Genomic DNA, 16,268 nt, shown 5'->3' with positions numbered 1-16,268 from the left:
GAGCTTGTGGACCTCCCAGGTTCATCCCGGGTCAGGACACACAGGAGAAGCGCCCATCTGCTTCTCCACCCCTCCCCCTCTCCTTCCTCTCTGTCTCTCTCTTCCCCTCCCGCAGCCAGGGCTCCATTGGAGCAGGGTTGGCCCGGGTGCTGAGGATGGCTCTGGCCTCCGCCTCAGGCACTGGAATGGCTCTGGTCGCAGCAGAGCGAAGCTCCAGATGGGCAGAGCATCGCCCCCTGGTGGGCATGCCGGGTGGATCCTGGTCGGGAGCATGCGGGAGTCTGTCTGACTGCCTCCCCGTTTCCAACTTCAGAAAAGTACACACACAAAAAAAAAAATTAAAAAAAAAAAAAAAAAAGAAATAGGATGAAGTCCTGGCCAGTTGGCTCAGCGGTAGAGCGTCGGCCTGGCGTGCGGGGGACCCGGGTTCGATTCCCGGCCAGGGCACATAGGAAAAGCGCCCATTTGCTTCTCCACCTCCCCTTCCTCTCTGTCTCTCTCTTCCCCTCCCGCAGGCAAGGCTCCATTGGAGCAAAGATGGCCCGGGCGCTGGGGATGGCTCCTTGGCCTCTGCCCCAGGCGCTAGAGTGGCTCTGGTCGCGGCAGAGCGACTCCCCTGGTGGGCGTGCCGGGTGGATCCCGGTCGGCGCATGAGGGAGTGTGTCTGACTGTCTCTCCCCGTTTCCAGCTTCAGAAAAATACAAAAAAAAAAAAAAAAAAAGTAAGAAATAGGATGAGCCCCAGCCAGATAGCTCACTTGGTTAGAGCATCTTTCCTGAAGTACAGAGATCTTCAGCAAGGGAGTACGCAATGCAGAGATGGCAGAGAAAAAAAAAAAAAACCCAACCCTTGCCTGACCTGTGGAGGCGCAGTGCATAGAACAGGGACCTGGAAGGCTGAGGTTGCTGGTTTCGAACCCCTGCCCTGCCCAGTCAAGGCACATACAAGAAGCAGCGAGTATGAGTTGATGCTTCCTTCTCCTCCCCCCCCTGTCTCTCTCCTCTCTAAAACCAATCAATAAAAAAAAATTTTTTTTTAAACCCCATAACTCTTGACCTCTGATTTCAGAGACTATAATCCTGGAAGAATTAACATAACCAAGTATTGAGATTGTGCAGTATGGCTGACCAGAATACAGATGTTTCTTGGGGGGGGGGGGAAGGTGTGCTCTTGAGGAAGATTTCATGGCCAGAAGGGGTTTTACAGAAGAATGTGTAGATTGTTAAAAAGGTGAAGGAAAGAGCGTGGAAGCAAGAGCCAGAAACAAGAGAAGAGCCTGCTAGAGGTGTAAGATTCACCCTGGTCAGCAGCTGGACCAAGACTGAAGGCTCTAGCGTTTAAGATCTAAAGCCTAAGCCTTGGATGAAGGCCAGGGTGAGTGGCTTGGTCTGATGAGACTCTTCTTCTCTGTTAAGTAGTGTTTGATTGGAGATTCATTTGGAGGTGACGTGCAAGGCAGGTTTCCCCAAAAGTTCCTGCTGAGGAAACGTCTTTCACGGGCAGCAGGTCTGGGGAGAGGGCGTGGGTTTCGGGTATGTTCCAGACGCCAGCTTTAAAAGCCACGTGGCATCCAGGGCCTTGCCTTTCTCTGTAGAGAGGAATGCCCACCCATTGGGATCGATAGACCACATACTGTAGTATCTATAGCTCTTTTATTTAGCCTAGTCCAGTGGTAGTCAACCGCCCACTAGTGGGCGTTCCAGCTTTCATGGTGGGCAGTAGCGGAGCAACCAAAGTATAAATAAAAAGATAGATTTAACTACAGTAAGTTGTTTTATAGAGATTTATTCTGCCAAACAGCAAAAATCCGACATAAAGTACTTGGTAATTATTATTATATGCTTTAACTTGCTGTCACTCTGCTTTACAAATTTTATAAAGTAAAGTTACTTCCCTATTTTATAAATCACCATGACTGTGGAACCGGTGGGCGGTTAGAAAATGTTACTACTAACAGAGATACAGAAGTGGGCGGTAGGTATAAAAAGGTTGACTACCCCTGGCCTGGTCTATGGCTCACTCTGTCATTTTGCTGTAAATTCAGAGTTTTTACTCGGGGAAATGGTAATGGGGACCTATGGAAAAGGAATGTGCTACAGTCATGGCCACGTAAGGACTGACCTTATACAGGATGGTGGTATACCAGAGAGCCTAAGGCAGCTATACCATCTAGGTTTGTGTTAAGTATACTCTATGATGTATTGCCTTGAGCAGGGGTCCCCAAACTACGGCCTGCGGGCCACATGCGGCCCCCTGAGGCCATTTATCCAGCCCCCACTGCACTTTCGGAAGGGGCACCTCTTTCATTGGTGGTCAGTGAGAGGAGCATAGTTCCCATTGAAATACTGGTCAGTTTGTTGATTTAAATTTACTTGTTTTGCCCTGGCCGGTTGGCTCAGCGGTAGAGCGTCGGCCTAGCGTGCGGAGGACCTGGGTTCGATTCCCAGCCAGGGCACACAGGAGAAGCGTCCATTTGCTTCTCCACCCCTCCGCCGCGCTTTCCTCTCTGTCTCTCTCTTCCCCTCCCGCAGCCGAGGCTCCATTGGAGCAAAGATGGCCCGGGCGCTGGGGATGGCTCTGTGGCCTCTGCCTCAGGCGCTAGAGTGGCTCTGGTCGCAACATGGCGACACCCAGGATGGGCAAAGCATCGCCCCCTGGTGGGCAGAGCGCTGCCCCATGGTGGGCGTGCCGGGTGGATCCCGGTCGGGCTCATGCAGGAGTCTGTCTGACTGTCTCTCCCCGTTTCCAGCTTCAGAAAAATGAAAAAAATAAAAATAAAAAAAATTTACTTGTTCTTGCCTGACCTGTGGTGGCGCAGTGAATAAACCGTCGACCTGGAAATGCTGAGGTCGCCGGTTCGAAACCCTAGGCTTGCCTGGTCAAGGCACATATGGGAGTTGATGCTTCCATCTCCTCCCCCCTTCTCTCTCTCTGTCTCTCCTCTCTGTTGCTCCCTTTCCTCTCTAAAAAAAAAATGAATAAATAAAAATAAATAAATTGTTCTTTATTTTAAATATTGTATTTGTTCCTGTTTTTTTTTACTTTAAAATAAGATATGTGCACTGTGCATAGGGATTTGTTCATAGTTTTTTTTTATAGTCCGGCCCTCCAATGGTCTGAGGGACAGTGAACTGGCCCCCTGTGTAAAAAGTTTGGGGACTCCTGGCCTAAAGACCCATTTCTTAGGCCTCACCAGGCAGTGGTGCAGTGGACAGAGCATCGGACTGGGATGCGGAGGACCCAGGTTCGAGACCCCAAGGTCGCCAGCTTGAGCGTGGGCTCATCTGGTTTGAGCAAGGCTCACCAGCTTGAACCCAAGGTCGCTGGCATGAGCAAGGGGTCACTCGGTCTGCTGTAGCCCCACCAAGGCACATATGAGAAAGCAATCAATGAACAACTCAAGTGCCACAATGAGAAACTGATGATTGATGCTTCTCATCTCTCTTTGTTCCTGTCTGTCCCTATTTATCCCTCTCTCTGACTCTCTCTCTGTCTCTGTAACAAACAAACAAACAAACAAACAAAACAACCCATCCCTGAGGTTACACTGGGCATGGTTGTATGTTCCAGTGACCAGGAATGCTCAGGAAAGGGAATTGCGTAAGACACCCACAGGACAGTGGGACTTCGCCCTCCTTTTGCCAGTGACCCAGTGAGGAATACGCAGACGCACTAGGGGAATACCGGTAAGACACTAGTTATAATTCTCCCCATGTAGGGAGTAATCAGCGTTTTCTGTTAATAGCCAGCGAGGATCCAAAGCCTCCCGCTAACAGTCGTGTGTGCGCCATCTTGCGAACACACCCGATCTCCCAGCTCCAGACAAGACTTCCAGTAGCTGTCGCCCTGCCTGAGATCCGCAGTATCCAGAACCGTGCTGCCCGGTGAAGTCACTCTCAGATGCTTTTTTAAATTTTATTTTTCAATTACAGTTGACATTTAATATTATTTTATGTTAGTTTCAGGTGGATAGTGTCATGGTTTAGATTAGACAGTTAACGTAATTTATAACATGATCCCCCCCCCCCCCGTAATTCAAGGACCTGGCTGAAACCCTACTATTACATTATTATTAACTATCACTTCCAAATTCTTGAGCCACAGAAACTGTGTGAGATAGTAAATGTTTATTGTTTTGAGCTGTTAAATTTTGCACAATTTGTTGTGCAGCCGTAGAGAGCAAATATACCCTCCTATAAAATTCTGCATCATCAGAACAGGATAATTTGACTGTGTTTATGGTGAGTGTTTAGATATGTAGACGGTCATCAGAGGACTGAAGGTGATCTTCCGGAGGCTGATGGCTAAGCCTCTCTTGTTCCCTTCCCCAGGGGCTGGGGGCCTCTCTTGTTCCTTTCCCCAGGGGCTGGCTTTACCCCCAGGCAGGATGAGTTGAAGGCCGGGTGTCAGCATGACAACCATCTTTGGATCTTACAGTCCTGTTTGGTTGGGTTAGATTCTGTGAATTCTTGTGTCAAGGTCTCAGGTAAGTTAGTTCAGAACCAAGGTGTGTCCTCCCAGAAGACGGCATGTATCGGGCAGATAAAATATATTATGCTCACTTTGTTAAAGATGGTGCTGCCCACGTGGAAGCCTGTCACCCAGGTGATATTAATGTGTGTTGGGAGTGGGCTGTGGGCAGGCAGGATCCTTGTAGCCTGGGGCTTGGTTTTGGGACCAACCCTTCCCACCCTTTTTGATGTGGGGTGGTACAATCCCATCATGCCTCAGATAAGTGACTTTTTATTAGAGACTTCCCTATTTGTATATTGGATTAAAGGTTTTGAATCTACACTATAAAGTGGGGGCAGAACAGGACCTTGCTCCCTTAGTTCCTGAGATTAGCATTAGAGAGCAGAGAGAAGAGAAAGACCACGTGGAGGAGAAGAGAAGCAGCCAAGATGGTGGAGTGCTGAAGGAGAAGCCAGTTTGTACACAGTTTGTGCAGAGAGAACGAGATGGGGAACAGAGGTGAATAAGTCTGGTGAGCTAGAAACCTTTGATTCTAGGAAACTCGGATAAGTCAGTAGCTTTGTGAGCACTGAATGAGTGGGTTTTGGAGCCCACTGGGTGTATTTCTTGCCCGCCGGGTGCAAGCTAGGATTAAAGCTAATGGCCCACCAGCTTTTGGCTCCATTGTTTCATTACCATCCGTCCAAATCCAATGCGAACCTGCATGGGCCAGGTGGCTGTGATGGTGGCTGTGGCTACTGGCCTTACAGCATGTGATGCACAAACATTTTTGGATTTGGGGGTGGATCTTGTTTCCATGGAGATAAAGCATTGGCCATATCTTATTTATTAGCCTGGCCTGGAGATGGACCATGGTGAAGTAATTTATCATTTCTCTGGGTCATGTGTCCTCATTCCCACTCCATCCCAGGGTGTGTGTGATGTTGTGGAGTTGGGTTGGAAAGAGGAAGGAATTAAGAAGGACGTTGGAAATTATTTCAATTGTAGAGCTTATAAAATCTCTGTTAAATCTCCACCAGGGCTTTGCCTGACTTCCAGAGTGTAAGGGATTCTCCTGAGAACCCCTGGGGACACGACTGGGTGGTGGCTGAGGGAGGGGACTCCTTTCAGAACATAGAGACACAGAGTGCGCTGGTCTCTTGATCCTGAAGCCACGTGCTCACCAGGTAGAAGAAAGGAGGGAACTGCCTGCAAGATCCCGGGGCTCCCGAGGAGTCCTGGGCTGTGGCTGTGCTGAACATGCTGGCCAGGGCTTCTCAAGGGTCTGGCCTCCCCAGCTTTGCTGCCCAGGAGACATTCTGCATAAAACCCCAGGGTTGTCGGAGACAAGGCTCTGCATTGTGCCTTTCGTAAAGCTCCTCCAAGACCATCTTCAGCTTCTCTTACATCATCAACAGGCCGTCAGACGCCTTTTAGAATCTGGTGCATCAGCAGGATTTCCCTACCCTGAGCAGTCTGCAGTTTCCTTCCATCACTCGCGGGCTCCTCGCCTTGCTGGAGGCCCCCGTGCATTCTGGGTGCTTCCTGACATCAGGCCCCCGTGCGTTCTGGGTGCTTCCTGACATCAGGCCCCCGTGCGTTCTGGGTGCTTCCTGACATCAGGCCCCCGTGCGTTCTGGGTGCTTCCTGACATCAGCTCCCTTTCTGGGTCACCATCTTCCCAGGCACCGTGGCTGGACTCGGCTCCGTTTACTTTTATTTTCAATGGGTTCTTATACTTTGTATTTTAACCATCCCACCTCGTTCATTTAGAGGCGATGGTCAGGAATATGGGCCCTCTGCCCCCTCCTCCTGCCCAGTTAGGGAGGCTGCCAGAAACCTCTCTCTCTAGACACGGGCACCACAAAAGAAGTCTATGATGGTGGTCACAGCCCTGGAGCAGAGGGAGCCCACCAGGAGTGCAAGGTCCAGAGCTGCCTGAACCAAGACCCTGGAAAGGACAGTTGTGGGGAGAAAGGAGGTTCGGTTCCCCAGATGAAGCCATTGTCCTCCACTGCTGGCAGCCAACAAGGGCCTGAGACTCAGTAATCAAAGTCCCCACATTCACTAAGAGGAGAGAGAATGTGTGTGAGAGAGAGAGAGGAGAGAAAACACGGATTTCGGCATGTGAGCTGGTGGGGCTCCTGTGAGTCCCAGCGGTCAGCGGGGAGGCCTCTGAGCACTCTTTCTAGAAGCCGACCTCCCGGGATGCGTCGGAGGCCGGGCTTGCCCAGAGTCCGGTCTGATGCCAGGAGGCTGAGACACAGGGAGGTGACCGGAGGCAGGCAGTGTGGTCCCATCGGCAGAACTGGAGGTCCCAGAGCCCTGTGCCTTCTTGTCCAGGGTCTGGCTTTGGCTGGCAGACTGGGGCACGGGCCCTGGAAACAGAACCAAGATGAGAATGAGGATGTGAGAGATTCTGCTACGTTTTTTTTTGTTTGTTTGTTTTTTTTTTTTTATAGAGACAGAGAGAGAGTCAGAGAGAGGGATAGACAGGGACAGACAGACAGACAGGAACAGAGAGAGATGAGAAGCATCAATCACCAGTTTTTCGTTGTGCGTTGCGACACCTTAGTTGTTCATTGATTGCTTTCTCATATGTGCCTTGACCGTGGGCCTTCAGTAGACCGAGTAACCCCTTGCTCGAGCCAGCAACCTTGGGTCCAAGCTGGTGAGCTTTTGCTCAAACCAGATGAGCCTGCGCTCAAGCTGGTGACCTCTGGGTCTTGAACCTGGGTCCTTCCGCATCCCAGTTCAACGCTCTATCCACTGCGCCACCGCCTGGTCAGGCGAACCTGGGTTTTCTTGACTATCAACTCAGGACTATAACAACAGCCCCACAGGCAGCTGCCGGAGGGAGACACATACAATAATGGAGGGGGTTGTGCAAACTGGAATCAGATCCAATTTCTGGCTCTTTCACTTACCTGTCTCCTTCCCTTTCCCTAACTCCAAGCTAGGGGTGATTCCTGGCTTGCTCTCCTCTCCACCAAGCCAGTTTCTGGGACACAGGAAGGGACCCGTTATGGATGGGTGTGGCCTGAGACCGAGGTCCAGGCTCTGACACACACCACTTCCAGGTGTGTCTGTAGGCTTTTCCCCTCGCACTGGCCTGATGCAAGTGGAGTCACAGGAGGGGAGGAGCCAGGGTTCCCCATCAAACGGAAACCCCCAGTTTCCCCCAGTTCGGACACCGTATGGAGTGAGAAGTAAAGGTTGATTTGCGTTTGAGCCATTCAGCTGTTTGGGGACCTGTTTGTTACAGCAGCGAAGATCAGTCTACTAGTGAATGCTTTAAGGAGAGAAGTTAAGTGAGGGCAGCAATGAGGCTCCTGGAATTTTCCACACTCAAGGTTGACCATCTTCCTAAGCTCTCGTGGATATGTTCCGATAACACTTCATTAAAAAAAAAAAATACTGCAGTACTGATTTAATCAATATAAAATGGAAAGGACTTTGGATCTGTAATAAAAATTAAAATTTGAGTAAAGGCAAACTTTAAAACAAAAGCTTGGCCCTGGCTGGTTGGCTCAGCAGTAGAGTGTCAGCCCAGAGTGTGGAAGTCCTGGGTTTGATTCCCGGCCACGGCACACAGGAGAAGCACCCATCTGTTTCTCCACACTTTCCCCTCTCCTTCCTCTCTCTCTCTCTCTTCCCCTCCTGCAGCCAAGGCTCCTTTGGAGCAAAGTTGGCCTGGGTGCTGGGGACGGCTCCATGGCCTCCACCTCAGGCGCTAGAATGGCTCCAGGAGCAATGGAGCAATAGATCCAGATGGGCAGAACATCGCCCCCTGGTGGGCATGCCAGGTGGATCCCGGTTGGGCACATGGGGGAGTCTGTCTGTCTGCCTCCCCACTTCTCACTTTGGAAAAGTACAAAAAATAAAAATTAAAAAAAGAATAATAAAACAGCAGGCCCTGGCCGGTTGGCTCAGTGGTAGAGTGTCGGCCTGGCATGCAGAAGTCCTGGGTTCAATTCCCGGCCAGGGCACACAGGAGAAGCGCCCATCTACTTCTCCACCCCTCCCCCTCTCCTTCCTCTCTGTCTCTCTCTTCCCCTCCTGCAGCCAAGGCTCCATTGGAGCAAAGATGGCCCAGGCGCTGGGTATGACTCCTTGGCCTCTGCCCCAGGTGCTAGAGTGGCTCTGGTCGCAACAGAGCGATGCCCCGGAGGGGCAGAGCATCGCCCCCTGGTGGGCAGAGCGTCGCCCCTGGTGGGCGTGCCGGGTGGATCCCAGTCGGGCACATGCGGGAGTCTGTCTGACTGTCTCTCCCCGTTTCCAGCTTCAGAAAAATACAAAAAAAAAACCAAATTAAAAAAAACAAATAATAAAACAGCAGCCAGTGCAGAAAGGAGGGGGAAGGAGTGGGTAAGGGGGACAGGCATGTTGGGATTCTGGGAACATGCACTGACTACTGTCAAACTGGTGTAAATTTCTGGGTTTCTCATGGAAAACACTTTGTACACCTATGTTTTCCTTCCATATTTCAGTCCAGCAGTGTCCAAATACATGTGTTCCGTTTTTTGTTTTTGTTTTGTTGATTTTATAGCATAGTATTTATTGCATTCACTCCCTGTCCTGACCTGTGTGGGAAAATTAGGTGATTTCACATCTCTTCCTCAGGTTCACGGTCATAAGCTGCCAGTTGGTCACTCTAACACATCTCCTCTCTAAATCAGTCCATGAGGCCACTGCTGGACTGCCTGCTGACCTTACCAACAGGAAGTCTATTGCTTCGAAATGTCTTCCATATATTTTGGGAGACTCACGAGGGATAAGTCCTGTTTTGATACAAACTTTTTGCCCTCTTGTTTGCTTGTGACTGTTCAATAGTAACTTGTTACCGTACTAGAATCCTTCTTACTGCTCTAATTAATATCAAGTGTTTGCTAGAGATGCACGTGGGTGCCCTGTGTCTCCTGAGCTGGTTCCACCCACAGTCACACTCTGGACTAGTGAGTGGATCCGGGGCACCGAGAAGGAACCGATGGAGGGCGTTCACCCTGCAGGGAAATACTGCTATGTGCTTCCATTCTTCTTGTTGCTTTTTCTCATTGCCTCATGAGCATGTGCCAAAGGCATCAACTAAATGATAAATAATTTCTGCACTAAAAATTCTAACTCCTAAACGATTAGCCATTTCCTGTGCATCTTGCTCAATCCTCCCACCAAAATTACAGCATACTGGCACTGTTTAAAATTTTCTTTTTTTTTTTGTATTTTTCTGAAGTTGGAAACGGAGAGGCAGTCAGACAGACTCCTGCATGCGCCCGACTGGGATCCACCCGGCATGCCCACCAGGGGGAGATGCTCTGCCCATCTGGGGCGTCGCTCTGTTGCAACTGGAGCCATTCTAGCCCCTGAGGCAGAGGCCACAGAGCCATCCTCAGCGCCCGGGCAAACTTCGCTCCAGTGGAGCCTTGGCTGCGGGAGGGGAAGAGAGAGACAGAGAGGAAGGAGAGTGGGAGGGGTGGAGAAGCAGATGGGCGCTTCTCCTGTGTGCCCTGGCCGGGAATCAAACCTGGATTTTTTTTTTTTTTCTGAGAGAGAGAGAGAGAGACATCAGTTTGTTGTCCCACTTATTTATGCATTCATTGGTTGATTCTTGTATGTGCCCTGAGCAGGGACCCAATGAGCAACCTTGGCGTATCAGGACGATGCTCTAACCAATGGAGCTACCCAGCTGGGGCTGGAAATGGCTTTTTTTTTATATCAAAAATTTTTTCTTAGATTTTATTTATTCATTTTAGAGAGAGAAGACAGAGAGAGACAGACACAGAGAAGGGGGAGGACCAGGACACATCAACTCCCATATGTGCCTTGACCAGGCAAGCCCGGGGTTTTGAACCGGCAATCTCAGCATTGCAGGTCGATGCTTTACCCATTGTGCCACCGCAGGTCAGGCTGGAAATGGCTTTTGATTAGTTCCCTCTGAAGTCCCGTGACACTTACTCTGGAACCCATGTGGCTGTTTCTTATCCTTTTATTCTAGATCATCTAGTGCTGTTCTTTTAAAGAGAGAATATAAACGTGAAGCAGCAGCTAGACGCAAATCTCCCTCTTCCTCCTCCTAAAGAAGTCATTCAAAACAACATAGAAAACGAATACCTCCTCCGGCCCCAGCCCACACTTGGAGCATCTTAGAGGGGCCTGGTGGACCCCGAGAGTGCTTCTACACTGGGTTCGTTAGCCAGACATTTAAGAGGCTCTGAGAACTAACAGATTCATCTGAAGAGACACTGAAGAAAAGACAACATCGTTTCAGAAACAACGACTCGGTGAGGAAGCACACAGAGTAGAAAAGTCACCGCGGAACATGTGGCGAGAGACTTGCGGGACAGGAAGGAGCCGGGACCCTGCGGGAAGAGTGGGGCTCTTTCTCCATAGCGCAGAGGCACCGCACCCCCTTCCTCCCAGCCCTCTCTCCTCGGCCCTTTCTCTGTGCCAGGAACCCCGCCAAGCCCCTGACGCAAGACCGCGTGAGGCCGGCACTGCAGTGTGTCCTTAACCATCGTCGGATCTCTGCTTCCAATCCCAGCTCCGTCTGAGGTCGCAACGGATACCCTTTCCACGCCTTTCCACGTGGCCTGGTGAACCGTGACCAGGGAACAGCGTTTACCTGCTTCGGCGGGCTGGGGCTGGGTGGCGTGTTTGGAGCCGCCTGGCGCTGCGTCCTGCGAGTCTCCGGCGGTGGCTCTGCCTTTGACAGATTTGTGGCTCTTCTCCACGTCGCGGAGCTGCGAGGGGGAGGAATGAATGGTGGATCTCGGTGGGGAAACGGGTGGGCGTGAGGGGACTCTTTTTTTTTTCATTTTTCTGAAGCTGGAAACAGGGAGAGACAGTCAGACAGACTCCAGCATGCGCCCGACCGGGGTCCACCCGGCACGCCCACCAGGGGCGACGCTCTGCCCACCAGGGGGTGATGCTCTGCCCATCCTGGGCGTCGCCATATTGCGACCAGAGCCACTCTAGCGCCTGAGGCGGAGGCCACAGAGCCATCCCCAGCGCCCGGGCCATCTTTGCTCCAATGGAGCCTTGGCTGCGGGAGGGGAAGAGAGAGACAGAGAGGAAAGCGCGGCGGAGGGGTGGAGAAGCAAATGGGCGCTTCTCCTATGTGCCCTGGCCGGGAATCGAACCTGGGTCCTCCGCACGCTAGGCCGACGCTCTACCGCTGAGCCAACCGGCCAGGGCGTGAGGGGACTCTTATATCTTCAGTTCTGGGGAACGACCTTCAATCGCCTAGGAGTAGTTGTCCTCAGGATGGCCGGCAGGGGGCAGCCGAGCCTCAGGTTTGCACAGCGTGATTTTTTTGTTTTGTTTTGTTTTGGTTTTAAACTTCATGTGGGCTTTCAGCCCTTTTTGATAGATACCTGAATTCCAAACTGCCCTTTTGATGCTCCGCTTATCTGTCAGACCTCACCCTTACTGGACTATCACCCCTGAGACAGGAATTCTAAGAAGCTGGCAAGCCCCCCCCCCCCAAGGAGGGGCTCTGGACATACCAGGACTTTTGATTCAACACCCACTCGCTCCAGACTCTCCTTTTACCCTATAAATTCGTCCCCCCAGCTTGTACTGGTGCCCTTCTTTCAGAGAAGCACCCTGGCAGGTCTTTCTCCTCTAATAAAGCCTGCACACCTGGTGTTCGAGTGCCGTCTCATTCTTACATCTGGTGCCAAAACCCGGGACAGGGTACCGACTGCCTGGACGATCCCCTTGCCGGCCGAACTTACAACCAGGGAAGCAGTGGACAGCGGCAGCTCCCCCGGGTAACTCCCTGATTCTGTTCGGCTGTGTGAGCACGGTCTAGCGACCGGCAGTCCGACCCTGTCCTGAACCCTGCCGGACCAGGAAGGTAAGGAGTTTCTCCCTCCCCTTCCCCGGTTAGCCTCCAAATTTCTCTCCAAAAACACCCCTTCCTGGTCAGACGGTTTTTACTTCAGACCCCATATCTACGGGTGGTCTGCCTCTACTCCTTTATGGACTTCTACGAAAGTCTAGGCACGCCTAGCCAGGCCACTCTCCTATGTCCCGGGATCTCGGCCTTGGGGTAATGACCTCCTGTCTGAGACTCTTTTTCTACGGAGATTTTCTCCTCTCGGAACTGTGACTGAAGGCGGGGACGCCCCTTCTCTCACCAGTTTCCCCTACTATGGGCTCCTCTCAGTCCAAACCGTCCAGTCAGACTCCCCTCAGAACATGGGCTCCTCCCAATCTCAGGCCTCAGAGACATCTCCTCTACTCCTTCGGAACTCACTCTACTCTCTGGGTTCACAGTTTGGGAGGTTTCTACTCCGAGTGGCTAGCTTCTACGGACTTCCTCAGAAGTGTAGGTGCCTAGCCAGGTTGCTTTCTACTACAATTACAATATCCTAAGAGATCTTGACAACTTTTGCCACTGGACAGGGACAACATCAGAGATTCCTTACGTGCAGGCCTCTCTTCTCCCTTTGCTCCTGTCCTTAATTTCTGTGCTGCTTGTTCTACACACAGGCCGTTTTTGGCCAGAGAAACCTCACCTAAAACCTCCGCTCCTAATCTTTCCTTTTCCACGGACTCCCAACTCTCTCTCCCTCCTGCCTGACCCCTGGGGTCACCCCTTTCTCGGGACCCCTCTCTGGTCCCTCTGCAAATCTCTTCCATTGGAGACTCTTCCCTCCAGAGAGCCCCCTCCCTTCACAGAATCCTCTTTCTCATTCACTTGCAAATACCAGTCTCTCTTTCTCCTCCCCTGCTGACCAGGGGCCCCTCCCTTCTCCACTGTGTTCTTAAACCCCTCCCCCCTCCTTAGAAGCTGTGGCTCCAGCTGCGGTGCCTGTCTCTCTTCTTTGACCCCTCCCTACCGGCTCCAGTGGTGCCTGCCTGTCTCTCCTTCACCCCAACCCCCTCCTCACAAGCTCTGCCTCTTTCTTCTTCGACCCCTCCTCCCTCCTTACAGGCTTACTTTCTGTTTACCTTTATTTAAATTGACCCAGACACTAATGCAGCCCAGCAACTTACGTGGACTGTCTTACCCCAGGGGTTCAAAAAGAGCCCACACCTGTTTGGGCAGGCACTAGCTCAGGATTTAGCAGCATGCAACTCAAAACTAGTACTCTCTTATAATATGTAGATGACCTACTCCTCTGCAACCCCTCCCTGCCTGCCTCAAGGAGACACACCACCACCCTTCTAACTTCCTTGCTATAAAGGGATATCGTATCTTCTCTGCTAAGGTTCAACTTCACTCTTACTCCGTAGTCTATCTGGGCATCACCTTAGCCCCCACCACCTGAGGTCTCACCCTAGATCGAACTCAGACCCTCCGCAGTCTCCAACCACCTACCAATGCAGATCAAATCCTTTCTTTCCTCGGTCTAATAGGCTTCTTTAGACACTGGATTCCCAATTTTGCTCTCTTAGTCAAGCCTCTCAATGAGATCTTCTGAGCATGGCTTTTAAGGTCTATAATGGCTAAGGAAGTAACAGAAAAGGCAAATAAGGCCCAAAAGAAGTCAAGAAATACCAGTTTTGCCATACGCTCTTAAAGGCTCCAGTGCCCTAAAGGACTTCATAGGATTCCATCAGGGAATGGAGTGGAAAGAATGGTCATTAAACTGAAGCCTGCCAGGCTTCCCGGCCCCATCAAGGGACACATCATTGCTGTGGAAAGAGGGACACGAGAAGGTAAGCTGCCCCCTTGCTCCATGGAGGGAGGGTTCAGTCTCTTCTAGCCCTGCTGCAGCTACCTGTGACCTGACCTTGCCCAGCATGCTAGGAATTGCCATTGAAGGCCCAAGGACATTGTTCACGAGCCTAAGGTATTTCTTCCAAGTAGCAAATAAACTGATCTCATTTCTTGTAAACACAAGGGCCATCTACTAAGCCTTGCTTGAATATTTCAGTTTTATTTATGCCTCAAAGATCTCTACTGTGGGTATTGACAGTCAAATTTTGTTACTTTATTTAATGTATAGTATCTCCGTTATTCCTCTTGTCTCAATGCCCCAGGCCTATTATAGGCTGGAATCTGCTGCTAATTCCAACTAGAAGCAGTGGTAACTAGGACTTAAACTCTAGCTGCAAAGTGTAGAAATGTAACCCTTTCCCTAAGTACTTGCAGGATTTACAGGTTACTCAGCAAATTGATCAAAGACTGTCCAAGAGGTGCTTCCAGCATTACATCACCCAAGGACTGACTTTCACATGGACAGGTCCACACACACTGTGATTCTGACAACTCCCACTGCTGCTAAAGTAGAAAAACGGCAAGTCTTACTCCAACCACAAACCTGAAGCTGGTTGGTCTATGTATGGTGAATATATGAAGAAACTAAAGAACTCTTTTAATCAGACTTTGGGAAAAGGGAAACTAGGATAAAAAGAAAGTCAACTTAATTGTCACTAAAGGTTAAAGATTTTTTAAATCAAGAGTTCTGACTAGAAAAGAATTATATGGTTTTTTTAATTTAATTTTATTTTTTACAGAGACAGAGTCAGAGAGAGGGATAGATAGGGACAGACAGACAGGAATGGAGGGAGATGAGAAGCATCAATCATCAGTTTTTCGTTGCGACACCTTAGTTGTTCATTGATTGCTTTCTCATATGTGCCTTGACCGTGGGCCTTCAGCAGACTGAGTAACCCCTTGCTCAAGCTAGTGATCTTGGGTCCAAGCTGGTGAGCTTTTGCTCAAACCAGATGAGCCTGCACTCAAACTGGCAACCTCGGGGTCTCGAACCTATGTCTTTCTGCATCCCAGTCCGACGCTCCATCCAGGCCACTGCCTGGTCAGGCAAGAATTGTTCGGTTTTGATAATAGACTGGATAAGATGTAAGTTGTAGAAAGTTTGTGCAGATTGTAGGAGGTTTGTACTGAGAAAAAAGAATTTGAACAGTCAGAAAACGGGTTTTCAAAGAATGTTTAATCAGTCAGCCTAGCTAAGAATCTTCTACTCTCCCCACTTATTGGGATGAATCTTTCTTCCACCCTATCTGGAGCTCAGAAATAGAGAAACAAAACCAACCCCTTGTCCATCAATTCTCTATTCACCTCTCAGCCTGCATCACCCAATCAGGGGCTTTCTACTCGTGTGGGACCAACACCTATATGTGTCTCCCTACTAACTGGACAGAAACCTGTACCCTAATCTATCTCACTCCAAATATCAACCCAATCCCACCCCATGAGCCTCTTTCAGTCCCTAGTACACTACCCGTCCATCTAAGGACCAAACAAGCTATAAAGGTAAATCCTCTCCTTGTTGCTTTAAGAATTTCTACAGAAGTAGGTCTAGGGGCAGAGGGACTGAATACTGCCCTGACTTATTCCCTCCCTCTCTCTCTCTCTCTCTCTCTCTGAATCCCAGTGAATTTGTAAATATGAAGTCAGTGGTTTCACACAAACTGGGTGCCTTTCATTGGTCCACTCACTCTCCTATTTATTTTTCTAACTTTTGGACCCTGACTCTTACGTTTGTTCAACAGTTTCTTACAGAACCACATGCAGACCTTTGCCAATTGGAAAAATTGGAAAAATCTACCTAATCCTACACACGAACCCTGAAACCTGCCCTCGTGAAACAGAAAAATCTGAAACCCTATATCAGCAAACCTCCTAAACCCTATCTTTCAACCCCTACAGGTCCCCTAACTCTAAAGCTCTCCCGTATCCCTGAAGAACTAGGAGAATGAATAGTATTCACCTCTTAATGCTTCTCAGTCTTTTTACCCTTCACAGAGTAAGAGGACAAGACCGCTGGGTCTTCTTGGCTGAAGAGAGCCTAAAAATGGACATGAAACATTTCTTTTAGCTCAAACTAACTGCTCTCTCTAGG

General features: G+C 50.1%; 1 protein-coding gene across 1 annotated transcript in view; it reads right to left on the bottom strand.

The window, feature by feature from the left end:
- Window positions 1–6,612: 6,612 nt before the first annotated feature.
- Window positions 6,613–16,268, bottom strand: part of TMC2 (transmembrane channel like 2) — a 60,302-nt gene continuing 50,646 nt past the window's right edge. Inside the window, exons 22-23 of the mRNA XM_066237592.1 lie at window positions 11,072–11,189; window positions 6,613–6,830 (exon numbers count right to left, since the gene is read on the bottom strand). Of these exons, the coding sequence (XP_066093689.1) occupies window positions 6,613–6,830; window positions 11,072–11,189 (336 nt within the window). The remainder of the gene's footprint in view (window positions 6,831–11,071; window positions 11,190–16,268) is intronic.

This window comes from Saccopteryx bilineata, chromosome 6, assembly GCF_036850765.1.
Source record: "Saccopteryx bilineata isolate mSacBil1 chromosome 6, mSacBil1_pri_phased_curated, whole genome shotgun sequence".
In the NCBI taxonomy this organism is placed as follows: domain Eukaryota; kingdom Metazoa; phylum Chordata; class Mammalia; order Chiroptera; family Emballonuridae; genus Saccopteryx; species Saccopteryx bilineata.
The sequence above is the reverse complement of the archived record's forward strand: the minus strand, read 5'-3'. Positions and strand labels throughout refer to the sequence as shown.